The sequence below is a fragment of the Gallus gallus genome, chromosome 10 (assembly GCF_016699485.2).
Source record: "Gallus gallus isolate bGalGal1 chromosome 10, bGalGal1.mat.broiler.GRCg7b, whole genome shotgun sequence".
NCBI lineage: Eukaryota > Metazoa > Chordata > Aves > Galliformes > Phasianidae > Gallus > Gallus gallus.
The window spans coordinates 16,697,040-16,711,576 of NC_052541.1; the positions used below are offsets into that span (position 1 = coordinate 16,697,040).

The 14,537-nt window shown below is 43.0% G+C and overlaps 1 protein-coding gene across 1 annotated transcript in view; it reads right to left on the bottom strand.

Moving 5' to 3' along the window:
* Positions 1-186: 186 nt before the first annotated feature.
* The window catches only part of IGF1R (insulin like growth factor 1 receptor), a 147,133-nt gene continuing 132,782 nt past the window's right edge, over positions 187-14,537 (bottom strand). Inside the window, exons 20-21 of the mRNA NM_205032.3 lie at positions 13,173-13,307; positions 187-7,790 (exon numbers count right to left, since the gene is read on the bottom strand). Coding sequence (NP_990363.1) covers positions 7,424-7,790; positions 13,173-13,307 — 502 coding nt within the window. The 3' untranslated portion in view covers positions 187-7,423. The remainder of the gene's footprint in view (positions 7,791-13,172; positions 13,308-14,537) is intronic.

Here is a 14,537-nt window from a genome sequence, read left to right on the forward strand (position 1 = left end):
GTTAGTGTCATTGGATTACAATACTTTTGATTTCAACACAGCATAATGGCAGTACTGACCTCTAGGAAGATCTTTTTCAGAGTTGCTCAACTAAATGCAGCCAAAAGTGCAGAATAAAAACAGTCTTGAGTCTTCTTAGCTGCACTTGCTTTGCAAGGAAGAACAACAAATTCAAAAAGAGACAAATGCATACAGAATTCTTTTATTTAACTTAAATCAGGTAGTACTGAAACTACTAGAAAAAAGCAGAGTAAGAGAAACTAATGGAGCCTTAGCTTCAGCCATTCAAAATAGACAAAGTTTCTTCTTTTCATAATGTAAAGAATCCCGAGTATATCGCAATAACAGGAATAAATTCTTACAACAGAATATACAAAAACATTTTGAATTTTTTTTTATCTACTGATTCATTTTAATATAAACACAGGAATTTCTTTAGGAATAATTTATACACAGCAAGTCTTTTTTATGTAATAAATTGGCCATGTTATTGTTTAATTTTCTCTTAAAAAAATCTAAACAAGAAAACTCGGAAAATGTCGTATTTGCAACTGCATCCATTCCTTAGCACTTTCTAGTTTTGTTTTTGTCCCAGAGGTAGACAAACTCTGGCCAATCCTTTCATCTCAAACCTCACTGGTTTAGAAAACAGAAGAGCTGATCTTTAAATAGCATCTAAATCATCGTAACACTTCAGAAACGCAGTTAGTCAAACATCATGGGGAAACAGGGATCTTCAGTATTCTTAAATAAAAATAAATAGGGACCCTGCTTTGCTTCTTTCAACAAAGCTTCAAATGGTACTCAGCATCTTTAGAGGCTGCATACAAACTTTTAAAGTGATAAGAAATACGCAAATAGTTCTTCAATAGTAATTACAAAAACTGCCTTCCCGCTTTCTCTTATGCAGTCATTTCCTTCAAACCACCTGGCACCCATAAAACAGGTACTGAACAGCACAAGTGAGACTGTGTAGCAGCAAAACCCATTCTGTTTTCCCAACCAGTGAGGTTCTTGTAATCCATTAAGTTAACTGCACTAGACAGTAAAGTGAAATGACCAGTTAAGATGATCCCACCCCAACCAGAGGGCTCTGGAAGACCAGGATACTGAAGATACAGAACATTTCCCCAACTTCTTTATTCATTCGCTATATACTGGGACACAAAGCTTGGGCAGGTAGTGGGAGAGGGATGAGCCTTGAATTGGACAAGTTAGCGATCCTTTTTGGCATATTGTAAAGCTAGCTAGTAAACTGGTACCATCAAAGAAAACTGATCTCATACAGACACACGCACACACAGACAGAAAAAGTGCCCTTAAATTATATTTTAGGCATTAATAAACTACAAACATTTTATAAAATTATTCTATGCACTTACAAAATGCAATGAAACATTTAATTAGTTCTTGTAAACCAGATCTTCGTCAACTGACTACCCGTAATCTACTGGACTTAAAGCCCTATTGAAAATGCTAATGGATTACTAATCAACGTAACGCGTACAAAAGAAGATGGACATGCACACATACGCACGCACACAGCCTAGTGATAATCTAGTACTTGCAAAACAGACCAACTGTGGGTTGAGACTGACTCATACAGACCGATGCAACAACCATTAAACTCCTGTTACGAATTTATCACTTCAGCTGGAAAGTCGGGTTTATTTACAAGTACCAATGATCAGAATGGTGATACCTGAGCTCTGCTGCTGTCCCACACGCACCAAGCTCAGGAAACAACTTCAAACTTCTGCCAAGCCCTGTGTCTTCGTAAACATCCATTTCCATATCCTTTGTTTTCAGATGTCTCCACATCAACATTTCTCAGTTCTGATTTCCCTGGCTGCGCTCCGTAACAGAGACTGCTCATTGCCTCTGAGCAACCACTTTTGTGAACTGAGGCAACCTTTGAAGCCCTCCTGCCTATTTACAGTTCTGTATCTTCAGCACCTCTGGCCACTACTGTTTTTTTCTACACACCATTCTTAAATTCTTGTCTGCACAACTACTCATGGGTTAAGTTGCAATATCTGGCTTTTATCACTGGTTAGTAAGGAGTGGACCCCTTGCACCTTCCTCCACTGTTGTTTAGCCCAGTGATTAAATACACTGTTGACAAACAAAATAAGAACAACAGGAAACAAGTGTTACTTGTACTAGTGGAATGAATAGGGTTTAAATACATATATATCTATATTATAGATATACATATGCGGATATCTATGTCTATATAGATATATATTTATGGAGTTACACCAACAACAGGAGTGTTGTTCACTTAGACTCAGATTGTATGGAACAACCCTCGGCAGTTCCCGGAGGACCTGACAGCGGTTCCGTCTGGTGACCAGTCGGTCCTGGGCAAACTGGGCTTCACTTGTTTTTAAAGACCAACAGGAGCATCAGTGCGAACATCTCTAGAATCATACATCACTTAGAACCAGCTTTAAAGAATAGAGGCATCGTGCTGAGAAAGACCTGGTGAACACAGGCTGGCCTCGAACTTCCAATCACACTTGGCTTCTGTGTCCAACTCATCGCTCCCTCAGGAGCGCTTCTTAGTACCAAGCAGCTGACACTTCTGTGTTTACACAGGAGCCACCTTCCTCTGCAACCAAACCACCTTCTGTGCCACTGAGAAGCTTTTAAATGTGAGTCAGGTGAGAACAATGGCCCGAGTGCTGAAATCAAAGCCTGCCCCTACAGTGATGCCCGTTTGTTATTCGACTGCATCAAAACAGCTTGGTAATGTCTGTCAAAATGCTGGTTTGGGGGGCTGGGTGGGCTTTTAATTTACAAAACTTTATCCAAACACAGCTGAAGTTCTCAATAAATTTACCATACCAGACAAGCCAGTGGTCTCAGGAAAGAACAACATTACACACCATATTATGACTCTATCAAGCCAACATTAATTCTCAGTTGTTCACATGCATAAACAACTTGATTTACTGTCCAAGGGAAGGCTGTATGAAAAGCCCATGTGAATAAAGCTATTCAAAATGCACAAAACACAACAAAAAAAAAATGCTATGGAAACAAACACAACAAAAAAGTAATTAAGCCTGAATTGCAAACACAGAACACAATGGTATCATGAAGGTGGTTTGGTCCAGGAGAGCTGACTGTCATCACACATGCGTACTTTTAGTCCCGTGACTGTTTTCTACTGAAGTGCTTTTTGAAACGTCTATCACGATGGGTGCTACGTCATTAGTGTTTCTTCCTAACGCATTTTTAAACCATCTACATCAAATTATATAAAACCAATAACTTGGACAGTTTTAACAAAACCCTCCTAGCCAGCTGAAAGATCTGAGGATCTCCAGTTGTGGTAATCAATATGTGCAAGTGAGGGGAACAGCCACTGCACCAAAAGGTCACCGGAGCCTTCAAAGAAATGGAACGACAAAAACGACACAGTAACAACTTTAAATTTGTTGCTTTTTCGGGGTTTGAGAGAAATGATCCCTCCAAAGACAAGCCCCGTAGTACTTAACCACAGCACTGTATATTCAAGAGGCCGCACACAACTCGAAGTAGCCAAGCACCGCATTATTCAGATACCACAACCAACACCTGCACGAACAGCTGCCTGAGCTGGAAAAAGAGAAACATTATACATCATGTTGATGGCAAGCCTGTGTTAGTCCTGTGTGCTTGTAAACCAGTTACACACTGTCAGAGGGCAGTTAAAATTTGATGGCTGGTCCATCAGAATCCACAGTTATGAAGCGTATAAACGGGGGATGAAAAGGGAACTGACTTTTTACTGGCACATCAAAAAGATCAATTCTGTGTTAGTTCCGAAAACAAAAACAAAACGAGAAAATAAAATAAAATAAAAAAATCAGTGCTCTCATTAAACAGAAGCAGCAAAGATCCAAAGCTGTAAACTCGACGTGGTATTATCATCAGGCAGCCCGCAGCAGGTTTGTCATTGTTTTGGTCAAAAACAAGAAAGCCACGCTGTGCTACGTGAGCCGAATGGGTGCTGATTCAGCAAAGTGTCTTTTTGGTGCTTGCGGCATCTGAGGAAAATTTGCCAGGAATGACTTAGGCCAAACAGACCACTCTTCTTATTTTAGCAATTCTTCTGGACCTTCCAAACACTGTAAACAATTCATTTCTGTAGCAAATTTGATCGATACTCGTGACTGAAAGTCCTCGTATCAGCTCAGATCTCCACCCACCTAAACGCACAGCAGCACTGCTGCCGACCTGAGCACTGCCACGACGGCCCATTCGAGAGCCTTCGCGTTTCCTTAATGAACGGTCACCTTAAGTCAGGCAACTCTCGGATTTTCCTCACAATAACGAATTGGAACTGAAAAGGCAAAACTCCTTGGAATTGAGGCAAATATTCTGAAGTGACCCTTTGTGATGAGCAGTGACTGTTCCCCTCCAGAACCTAGAGCATGTGGTTTATGGAGTGAGAGGTTACCAGTATCGACGGCATTTATTGGCTGCTGAGAAATGTGAGATGTATTTTTTTTTATATACACACATATAAAAAAATAAGAGTGAGGTAGATAAATGTTTGAAAAAAATCAAAAACTGTCCCCCTGTCATACTCAAAAACCCTTATCTCAGTATTTAGATTTTTTATGGGGCATCTCTACAGTGATTTAAACTGATATCACAAAAATAAATAAAAAATCCTACATAGAATACCTTCTTAATTAACTTTTTTGTCTTTTTCATTTTTAAAAGGGAAAAATAACTATGGGACAGAGGCAAGAGAAGATAATGGGACCTAAACTACACAAGCAAAAAGCACTACAAACTTTTAAAAATCTCCAGTCAAAACTAGCAATCAGTATATTTTAATTCTTTGTTCTTACTCAAAGGTTTTAAACATTTCCATCCCAGAACCACCTCTTCACTGCCATTGGTTGGATCAGTGCTAAACAAAGGCTTAGATGCTGTAACTAAGATGAGCAACTGCTATGACTCCTTGGTTGTAGGCTTTATGATGGCCCCCTCCTTCCCTTTTCACCAAGGCTTCTGCAACTGAACAAACAAGCTCACTCATTTTCTTTTGTTCTGAGGTTTGGTCTATGACTTAAGCAACAGGCTTGGACTTGTAGAGGTTTCCATAGCTGCCAACACTTAACTGTTTGCTAGCCGAGCCGCTGGCTCCAGCTACATGCTTTCCACCCTACCCCATGGAAATGGCATGCTGTTGTTTTGGGGGTTTTAAATTCTGTTTACCCTGGCGTGCAAAACGCAGCCCATCGCGTCCTCCAGGAGTGCTTCCTCATTGTGAAGGCAAAGAGCTGGGGCTGGAGCCAGGCGTTCAACGGCCACCCAAAAAGTGCCCGGCACCGCCAGCCGCAATTCATACAGCTCTTCTTCAAGGGGTGGAAGAGTTCAAATAGTCGTTTTCAAAATCAGTGACCCAAAAGCCTGGTGTCTGCTGTTGTACCCAACAAACAAAAAGAGTGCGTGTGTACGTGTGTGTCTGTGTGGGAGCGTGTGTGGGGATGGGCGGGTGGGTGTGTGCCACAACCAAAACAAGCAGGGAGGGAAGGAGGGGCAGGACCCTTGTACAACAATGAATATAAACACTGAACAAGAATGTACTAAATATTTAACCTTTTTTTCTGACCTGAGTTTGTATCATGCCTTGCACTGTAACAGACTCGCATGCTGTCTGGGCAGAGGTTCGTGGGAAGGAAGGAAAACTGGGTCTGAAAAACACCACACCGCTGCTGGAGCGTTCGGTGTGGGGCGTCCCTTCTTTCTCCATGTCCTCCTCAAAAGCCCTGTGACCCACACAGCCAAGATGTTGTAAAACAACTAATGGGGAAAAAAAAAAAAAAAAGAGGAGAAAATGCATTTATAAAAAGGCATTAAACAGTTCATGGCAAATCATATGAAAGGTATCAGTTGCTGGGAAGGAAGAAGTAAGAGTTACACACTATAGTACAAAGCATAAGAAAATTTGTTGAAGTGGGAGGGAAGGGAAGGGAAGGAGGGCAGACCTGAAGGTTTTCATAGATTAAATCCACAAAGATAAAGAACAAAAAAAATAGCAGCTTTTTTCTGTACAGACATATAGATGAGTATCTGAACCGTAAAAAAGTTATAAAAGTGACACAAAAGACAATGTGTATGCAAATGATCCATGGTCTAACATAGAACTGCAAGACCCTTCGAGAAGTCTTAATAATAAAGAGAAAAGGTCAACAAAGCATTATATACTTGAATCCGGTTACTGCTTTTTTTGTCTTCTCCAATTTTTGTTTTACTGGTGCTTTTTCCCTGCAAGCCTGTGGCAGGAGGCAGGCTGCAACGATGGAGATCTCTGCTGCTTTTGTCATGGTGCTCACATTTCATTTTTGGCGTGCGGTTGACTTTTTTGTACCAAATGCGTGTGTTGGTTTAGCTCACCACTGCCAGTTTTGTCCAGAATTCATCGGGATGGGCACGGGGTGGAGGGAGGGCTGTCTCTGTACTCCATCCCTTTTATCTTCTCCATCACAAGAAAAAAAAAATCATCACATTTTATCCAGTTTCGAAAAAAAGAACCTAAACAATTTGATTTGTTTTTTTTTTAAATACCAGTGTATGATTGAATAGAATGTATTGGTCAGGATCTCTCTTAAACAGAGCAGTTGATTACTGTGCTCCTTCCATGCCTACAAAAAAAACAAACGAAAAAAAAAAAAACAAAAAAAAAGAAAGGTTTTTTTTTTTTTTTGGCAAAATTTGGCAGCGTTGAAAATGGTAACAACCTTGGACGAATGATGGCCCTTTTTTATTCTTTTACACGTTTCTAAAAAGTTTAAAGAGCAACATTAAAAATCCAGTCTTTTAATTTTTTTTTTGTTTTTTCTTTTTTTTTTGTGGATTTTTTGTGTTTTTTTTTGTTTTGTTTTGTGTTTTTTTCTTTTTTTTTTTCTTTTTTCTCTTTTTTTTTTTAAATAAAGACCTACAGTGTTAGGCAGGTGCTTGCAGGGGAGCAGGGAGCCACCTGGCCTGCGATATCTTTGATCTGATAAAAGTGCCGTACGGTTGAACTTGCACGCAGATATGTTTCCCATTATGAAGCAAAGACAGACAGAAAGAAAGATAGAGAGAGGAGAGAGAGAGAGAGAGAGAGAGAGAGAGAGACATCAAATCTCAAGTTTTCTGTTGCTATTAAGTGTTAACATCAGAGTTTTAAAAGGCCAACTGTGTGCCCCATGAATGGAGTCCTTTACCGAAACAAACATCTGCTTGCATATTGAAAAAAGAAAAAAAACGATAACTTGTTTACTGAAAAAAAGGGTTCTCCCAAGTGCAGCTATGGCAGTTCTGAAGATCCACTGAGGTACAGTAGGGCTTTTGAACATATTGTAACTTTCTTTCTTTCTTCCCCCAATACACGCGTTTTTCTGCGTATGTTTCTGTCAGGTTCTGGGTCCAAGGATCAGCAGGCCGAAGACTGGGGCAGCGGTAAGGCCCTCTCGTTCTTGCGTCCCCCGTTCATGTGTGCGTACGGCTGTCTCTCCTCGAAGCTGGCCCGAAGGACCACCACGCCCGGGCCGTTCTCGGCTTTGTGTCCTGAGTGCTTGTCAGTGGGTTGGAGGGTAGAGGAGGGATCTAAAGGAATGCTCTCCATGTTCTCAGTCTCCAGGTCAAGCTCCTCTGTGTCCGGAGGCTTGTTCTCTTCGCTGTAGAAGAAGGAGACCTCTTTGAACGCCGGATCCAGCTCGTCCTTAATGCTGCTGATGATTTCCAGGAAGGACGGCCTCATCTTCGGGTTGTACTGCCAGCACATGCGCATCAGTTCAAACCTGGACAGGAAACACACAGCAAATCCATTTACCGAGGTGTTTTACGAGCCCTGCCTGGAGTGCAACCGGCCGTGACTGAATCAGGCTGAGCGTCTCGGAAAGTCGCTTCACAAAGATGGGGAGATGAAGTGACAGAATTTTTACAGGCCCACATCCCCGTGACACCCCCTGACCTGCTTTCCAACCGCTGATTGACTTCCACAGCTCTGATCTAAACCTTCTCAGCCCCCTTCCACACACGCCTGCTGATAAAGCAGTCCTGCAGCACCTGACAGCCAGCAGTACTCTGTATTCTTATTCCCATGTGGTACCTCCCTGGTTCTCCTCCAAATCTACTTACCCAATGTACAGACACTTCATAGCACCTCTCAGAGCATCTTTTCAAATAAATCAGTTCTTACTCTACCAATAGAGACTTGAAAAAAAATAGAATAGGAAATACAAGGTAAAAAAAAAAAAAGCCCTTTTTCCTTGAAAGAAGAAAATCATGTTAAAATTGCAATATCCAAAAGGCATTTGCGAATCTCAACAACAATCTCTAATCTTTTATTTTAAAATTACATTGTTTTCATTTATGTCCAGGGAAGCATAATGCTTTATGGAGCCTGAGATCATCTGTTCAAGCACATCCACAAACAGACCTGTATAACACACAATGCTGGCAAAACAAAAGCACAAAACAAAACAGTAATATGTACATCATTTTCTTAACTTGCATAGGTGTTTTTCCTTTACAGATGGTCAAAAGTAAGCAAGCAATTCCGTGTTACACTTCAGTTAGCCTGCACTGCCTTTGGCCCTCACACAGTTCACCAGGTCTCTGCACCAGCGTGTGGATATTTCTTTTTTTTCATTAAAAAAGACAAAGCCAAATGAACAACAACACACTCATTTTTTGGATAGCTCCCAAGTCTACCACAGACCAAGGCCCTACTTTCTGAAGGGTCCCCGCCCCGGAGTAAGCCTTGCAACATGACTGTCACCATGCTGGAGCCCTGCTCCACGCCTGCTGCACCAATGCACAGACCTGGCCTGAAACAGAACCAAAGCAAAGCAGTCCCTCCCACTCAGCTCTCTGCCGGGGAAATGCTGTTCCCAGCCGACCAGAACCAGCAAAAAGGGAGAAGGCTGCTGTGTTTGGGATGCAAACACCGCTGAGAGCACTTCAACCCAAACAAAAGTGATCTTAATTGAAGTACATTTGAATTCACAAATATTGCTGTGAGAGCTTGGCTGGCACAACGTAGTGTGAACAGAAGCCAACCACCTGAGCACGGCCTTGTGACACCCAGAAGAAGCTGGCAAAACCGGCTGTGCTGAGAGTGCCCCGCTCCTCAACGCCGTATGGTAACGGGCACGTAGACACATAAACACTGCTCAACTGCTGCTTGTTTTTGAGTCTTTAAGAGGCTTCCATAGAGAAAGCGAAGCCAAACTATAAAACTGTATTACACCCTCACCCACAACCGAGGAGGAAAGCTTGAGACATAAATATATAAAATCCATTTCTGTTACTTCACTGCTGTTTCCTTTCCAGCTGACTGCTGCGTCCCTGAATAGCAGCCTCCGCTGGAGCCAAGAACACTGGATATTCACTGGCACTTCGCCCTGAGGCCTAAGGGCAATGCTAAGGAGATACCACAAGCAGTGGAGTAATGCATGTGACATCAGCACAAACAAGGACATGTGATGTTTCTTTTAATCCATTCCAGATTTAAAAACCCTACAGAGTTCCCATAAAAGGATATTTCTTTTCTTTTTAACTCTGTGGGCTCTAAGACCTTGTTTACATTATCTTAAAAAAAAACTTTCCAGCAGACAATGGAAGACTTTACAGGCTGCTAATACAACCCAAGTACTTTTATCGAGTGTGTTTCTGGCTGGTGGTGGGTGAGCCTGAGGAAGCTGGAGGCATTAGCATGAGACTGGGGAATAACTGGTGCCGCTCTAATGCATCTTTTGCTCACAGAACACTGCGGAAATGGAGTTACTTCTTGCACTGAGGCATTAAAAAAAACAAAAATGGAAAATTACTATAGAAGTTGCATTCCATTTGAGTGTGCACTTGTGCTTTGCATCAGACGTGACTTGATGGAGAAAAGAGCAGCGAGCTCTCCTGACCCGCTGCTGCTGCTGCATGCTGGTGTTACCTCTGGAGAGCAGACCCTCACACCAAGTGAGCATCAGGAACAAAGGGAAAATCAGTACTACGTAAACAGTCTAGTCATCCACATGTGGGGGAAGCAATCCTTACTTCAAAAGCAGAGTGGAATTCCAGCCTACACAACTTTTAAAAGCCCCATGGGAACACACTGTCTGAGAGCTTCAGCTGTAATCTTCTTGCCACGCAGCCATCACCTGACAAACGCTGCCTAACAATGGTAGTACATAAAAACTTTACTTATTACACAGGAAGAGGAGAAAAACAGCAAAGCTTCTCCTGGCACCGTCTTATTGAACCATCTGTCTTACTGCATGGTTCTGTCTGTAAAATCATGCAAACTATGCCAAGAGGGTGTAGCATAAACAGAACTGAGTCTTGTTTCACCCTGTGCAAGAGTGAAAAGCCTGCAGAAATACCGTCCTCTTTGTGCTCAGCCCCTTCACCGCGATTTACCACCTCTCTGACCCACAAGACAACCGTGCCATAAAATCCACCTTTGCACAACCGTCTGATACATCCACGCTGCAGAACAGAGCCCCTCCAGTTCTCCAAGCGTCCTTCGTCTCTGATCCGCTGGGAAAGCTGATGGCTCTCTGCTAGCAGGGGTTAGCAAAGCACAGCCACTAACAAGCATTACAGGCATTGCAGTCTTAGGAGAGATGGAACGGCCAAGACTGCTTGCACCACGTAGCATTCACGCAGGGGGCAACAAGAGGCCCTTACAAGAACTGCTGCGCTGTGGCTGGAGTGTGCAGGGCTGTGTCAACACTCACATAATCTGCAAGGTTAAAAATAGTCGGTTCGGTGTCAGTTGCAGAAAGATTCTTCTCTCTATTCTCATCCATGCTTCCCCACAGCAGAACACCTACTCCACCTGTTCTGGACATTTCTGTGTGTCAGTATATTTTCCCCTTGCTTCAGGAAGGTAAATTTGTTTCCTACATTAGATACCACCTTCCCATTATTACATTTTAGTTGTTCACCTGTCAAAGCAATTTAAACAAAAAATACCTCTGCAGTCATCTCCTACCACAAGGTATGCTCCCAGCTCCACTGCTGGTCTGCCATTACACTACGCTGAGCACCAGAAGTATGCTGCCCTTCCTGCAGCACGCAGGCTTTGCTTTCTGGGCATCTCAAGTTAATACTAAGTACCACAGATCAGTCAGTATCTAGGACTGAAGAACGCACATTTGCAACTCTGCTACAAGCATCTTTCTGTAGGTTCAATAATAGTGTCCCACACTGGGGAGTGGGTAATCAGACAGCTGGAGGGAGAGAAACAACTCCGCCCCCAGAGCTCCCTGCCTACCAGCTGTAACAGTGAGCTGTGACTGCATCAGCTGCTGAGTGCTGCACAGCACCTAGACCCAACCTGGGGCCAATAGGAAAAGCAGTGAAAGCATGCAAAAAACCCCAGGCACTGTAGCCACGTAAAATAGGTTCTTTGGATGCCCAATATGTGGAACAAAGGTAAAGATTACTTTTGGAGCTCCCTACTGCTATTCTCTTAGCAGCCTCGTTGAATTTCAGCAGGCTCGAGAGTCTGTCCTAATAAAAAGACAAAATAAGCTGAAAGGAAGCTACAGCAAGTCACAATACGCTTCTAAGGCCAATGCATTCAATTTCTTTCACCATCTGGACAAAGTTAGGATCTTTTTTTCACAACGCCACTGACAAAATAAGAAAGATATCACTAAACTGGATAACTGGATGTGCCTTAGTTCTGCTTCTTGTTCTGATGGAGAGAAGTAAAAATAAAAGGAAGGTATTTTCATCCTGCCCCTCTGCCATGTCCGCCTAAAGTTTCAATGGCCATTAACAGCTATCAGCTGCGAACAGCTTCATTCAAAATCAGCGCAAAAAAGGTTTTTGCTGGTTTGCAGTAATGCAAAGATACACTGGTTGCCCTGAAAGCGGACCTGGTGAAAGCAGTGCCCGTGAGCACAGGATTAGTTCCAAGGAAGGAGGAGAGCAGAGGATGGGCTGCAGCAGTGAGAGCTTCCCTTCCCCCTGCCCATACCACATGTGCCCTAGGTTAACGTGGAATTGCTAATGCTGAAACTCTTGTCATGTTTGCTCTCACTGCAGAGCTCGTTTTTCCCTGCTGACTCAGGGAGCAGAGCAGCCCTACCCAGAGCCCCTCACAGCCCCGTTCCGCCCCATCCCTGCCTCCATTACACGGCGCTCACCATGTGAAACAATCTCCGGTCAATCTGCCTGCCAGAAATTCTCCACAGCATCGTGGAAAGGAAAGAATGTGAAACGGAGGAATCACATGGCACTACACCTCCCCTCGCACATACACCCACCCCCCTCAAACAACAAAACAACACTGCCTGTCATCTGAAACCAGAGCCAGCCGGCCAGCCAAAAAAGCTCTTTTCCTAAGAATCTCAAGCAGCTGAGGCCCTTAAGTGATTGTATCCCTTCTGCGGGCCTCCAACAAATTTCAATAACTGCAAGACACAGTATTTCCTTCCCAAAAGCCAGTTTGGGAAGTATATCAAAGTAATAAAGTCTGAACAACTGAAACTGCTGTACACCAAAGCCAGCAGAAGTATTTCAGCAATGTAAAGCTAAAAACTGAAGCCTGCTGTGCTGCATGCTGCTCGGCTGTAAGGCTTTGTGCGGGTTCTAGGGGTAGACAAAGGTTTTTCTGCATGCCTCTTTCTGTGCTCACAGGGCAGGAAACCGTTGGCTGGGCAGACCTGTTTACCTAAACGGAATGAGCAGCGACCGACATGGCAGATCCAAAGCTGCTTCAGACACAGGAATGAAGGATTCATTTATCTGTATGCTGAACTGAAAGCTTGCATTCCATAGAGTTTAAGCACAATATAGCTAAGCTCTTTTTTCTCCTAATCCCCAACAGACTTACTTGAAGCAGAAGAGACAGGATACAGGTACAACATTTTCTGCTGCAGCAGATGACACTCATGAGCTGTTATTAAATGTAAATTTAGTTAGGAACACAGAGATTAGGTGTTCCTTCCTTATTAAAGAGCCCAGTGTGAGATTCTGTCCACAAGCAAAGGTGTTTGATGGTTAACTCTAATTACTACAAAACAGAAGATTGACAGAGACTGTTCAAGCAGCATCTTGCATTGCAGTCACATCTTAATAGCCTCTCCTGTGGCAGACAGGGCAGAAACAGACACAAAGGGATCACGAAGAATAAACTGAGCACTGAGACAGTGGTAACTGCCGACACTTACAGCATATCAGGGCAATTGTCTGGTTTTTCCAGCAGACCTCCTTCCATCACAAAGCGGAGCACTTGCTCATTGGTCATGCCTTGGTACGGCTGCTCTGCTAATGTTGCGATCTCCCAAAGTACAACACCAAAAGACCTGGAAAACAAAAGAACTTTAAAAAGCCAAGCAATGTTTACAAGGATATTTTTCTTTGATGACACTGAGCAGGTTGGTTTCTGGGGGAATTGTCCTTTACAAAAAAAATCTCTTAATTTTCACACCGTAACCTCCAGGTGAGAGCTGATCACAATCATTCAGAGGTCCAGCACTGCTTGTTTACAGTGGTTCTGCAAAGGTCAATCAGTAAGAAAAGCCATAACAATCTCCTTGCACTGACCAGAAGCTTCCTAATTCAGAGGACAGCTAAGCTGGGTGCTTGTCTGGACAATTTGCACAAACCTCATTTCCCTCTCCCACAGCTCTGAGTTCAGAGTAAAGGCGCCCTGGGAGGTGGGAAGAACAGAGGAGAGGGAAAAATGCACGTAAGGGAAGAAGGAAAAAGAATACTGTTCCTACCAACTTCCTATGCAGGTGGAGGAATTGCAGAGGTGTTTCTTGAAGGCCCAATGAGCCCCCAAGTGACACAGACAGCAATGAAAAACAACTCTGTGCATTAAAAAAATGAAACCCAAAGCCTTCACGTAACATCTCTCAGGCACTGCTGATAGCAGCCGAGATGACTGAAGCAGAACTCTAAGCTCTCATTCCAGCGCAAGCTGCTTTTTGTCAGAAATCCTTGAGTCACACAAATTTCATTTCAAAGCTTCAATTTTAACCTACCACTCCAGGCAGCAGAGAGCTAAGCAGTAAATGCACCCACCACACCTGTGCATCTCATCTGCCTCCCCACAAGAAGGAAACCAACCAACCTCCACTCCCCAGGCACAAAACACTAAGCAATACTTTCCATTTGTCTCTCTGCTCTGATTTCCTCCACGTTCCAAGTAAAAAGTGCAAAGTAAGGATCAAGGCATTTAAAATACAGAAACAACTAACGGAAGTGATCTGTGAAAAAGGCTGAGAGGAAGCAGAAATGTTCTCCAGCTCCTTGAACAAAGGCCCTACACTTTGCTGCTTCAGCAGTGCAGCTAAGTCCCACTGAGAAACCCAACTACTCCTTTAGCAACATCCTGAAACAGAGCTCCTAGCTCTTCCCAGCTAACTACAAAGGACAGTAGAAGTGAAAAACAAGTTGGTCTAATAACATGAATTGATTACTGGCGAATAAAGATAAACACAATTATGTAATCGGATAGTTTAGATGTAAATATCGACACTTTCTAAAAATACCTCAATTTAAAATTAGTTTATTGAGCAGACAGATCA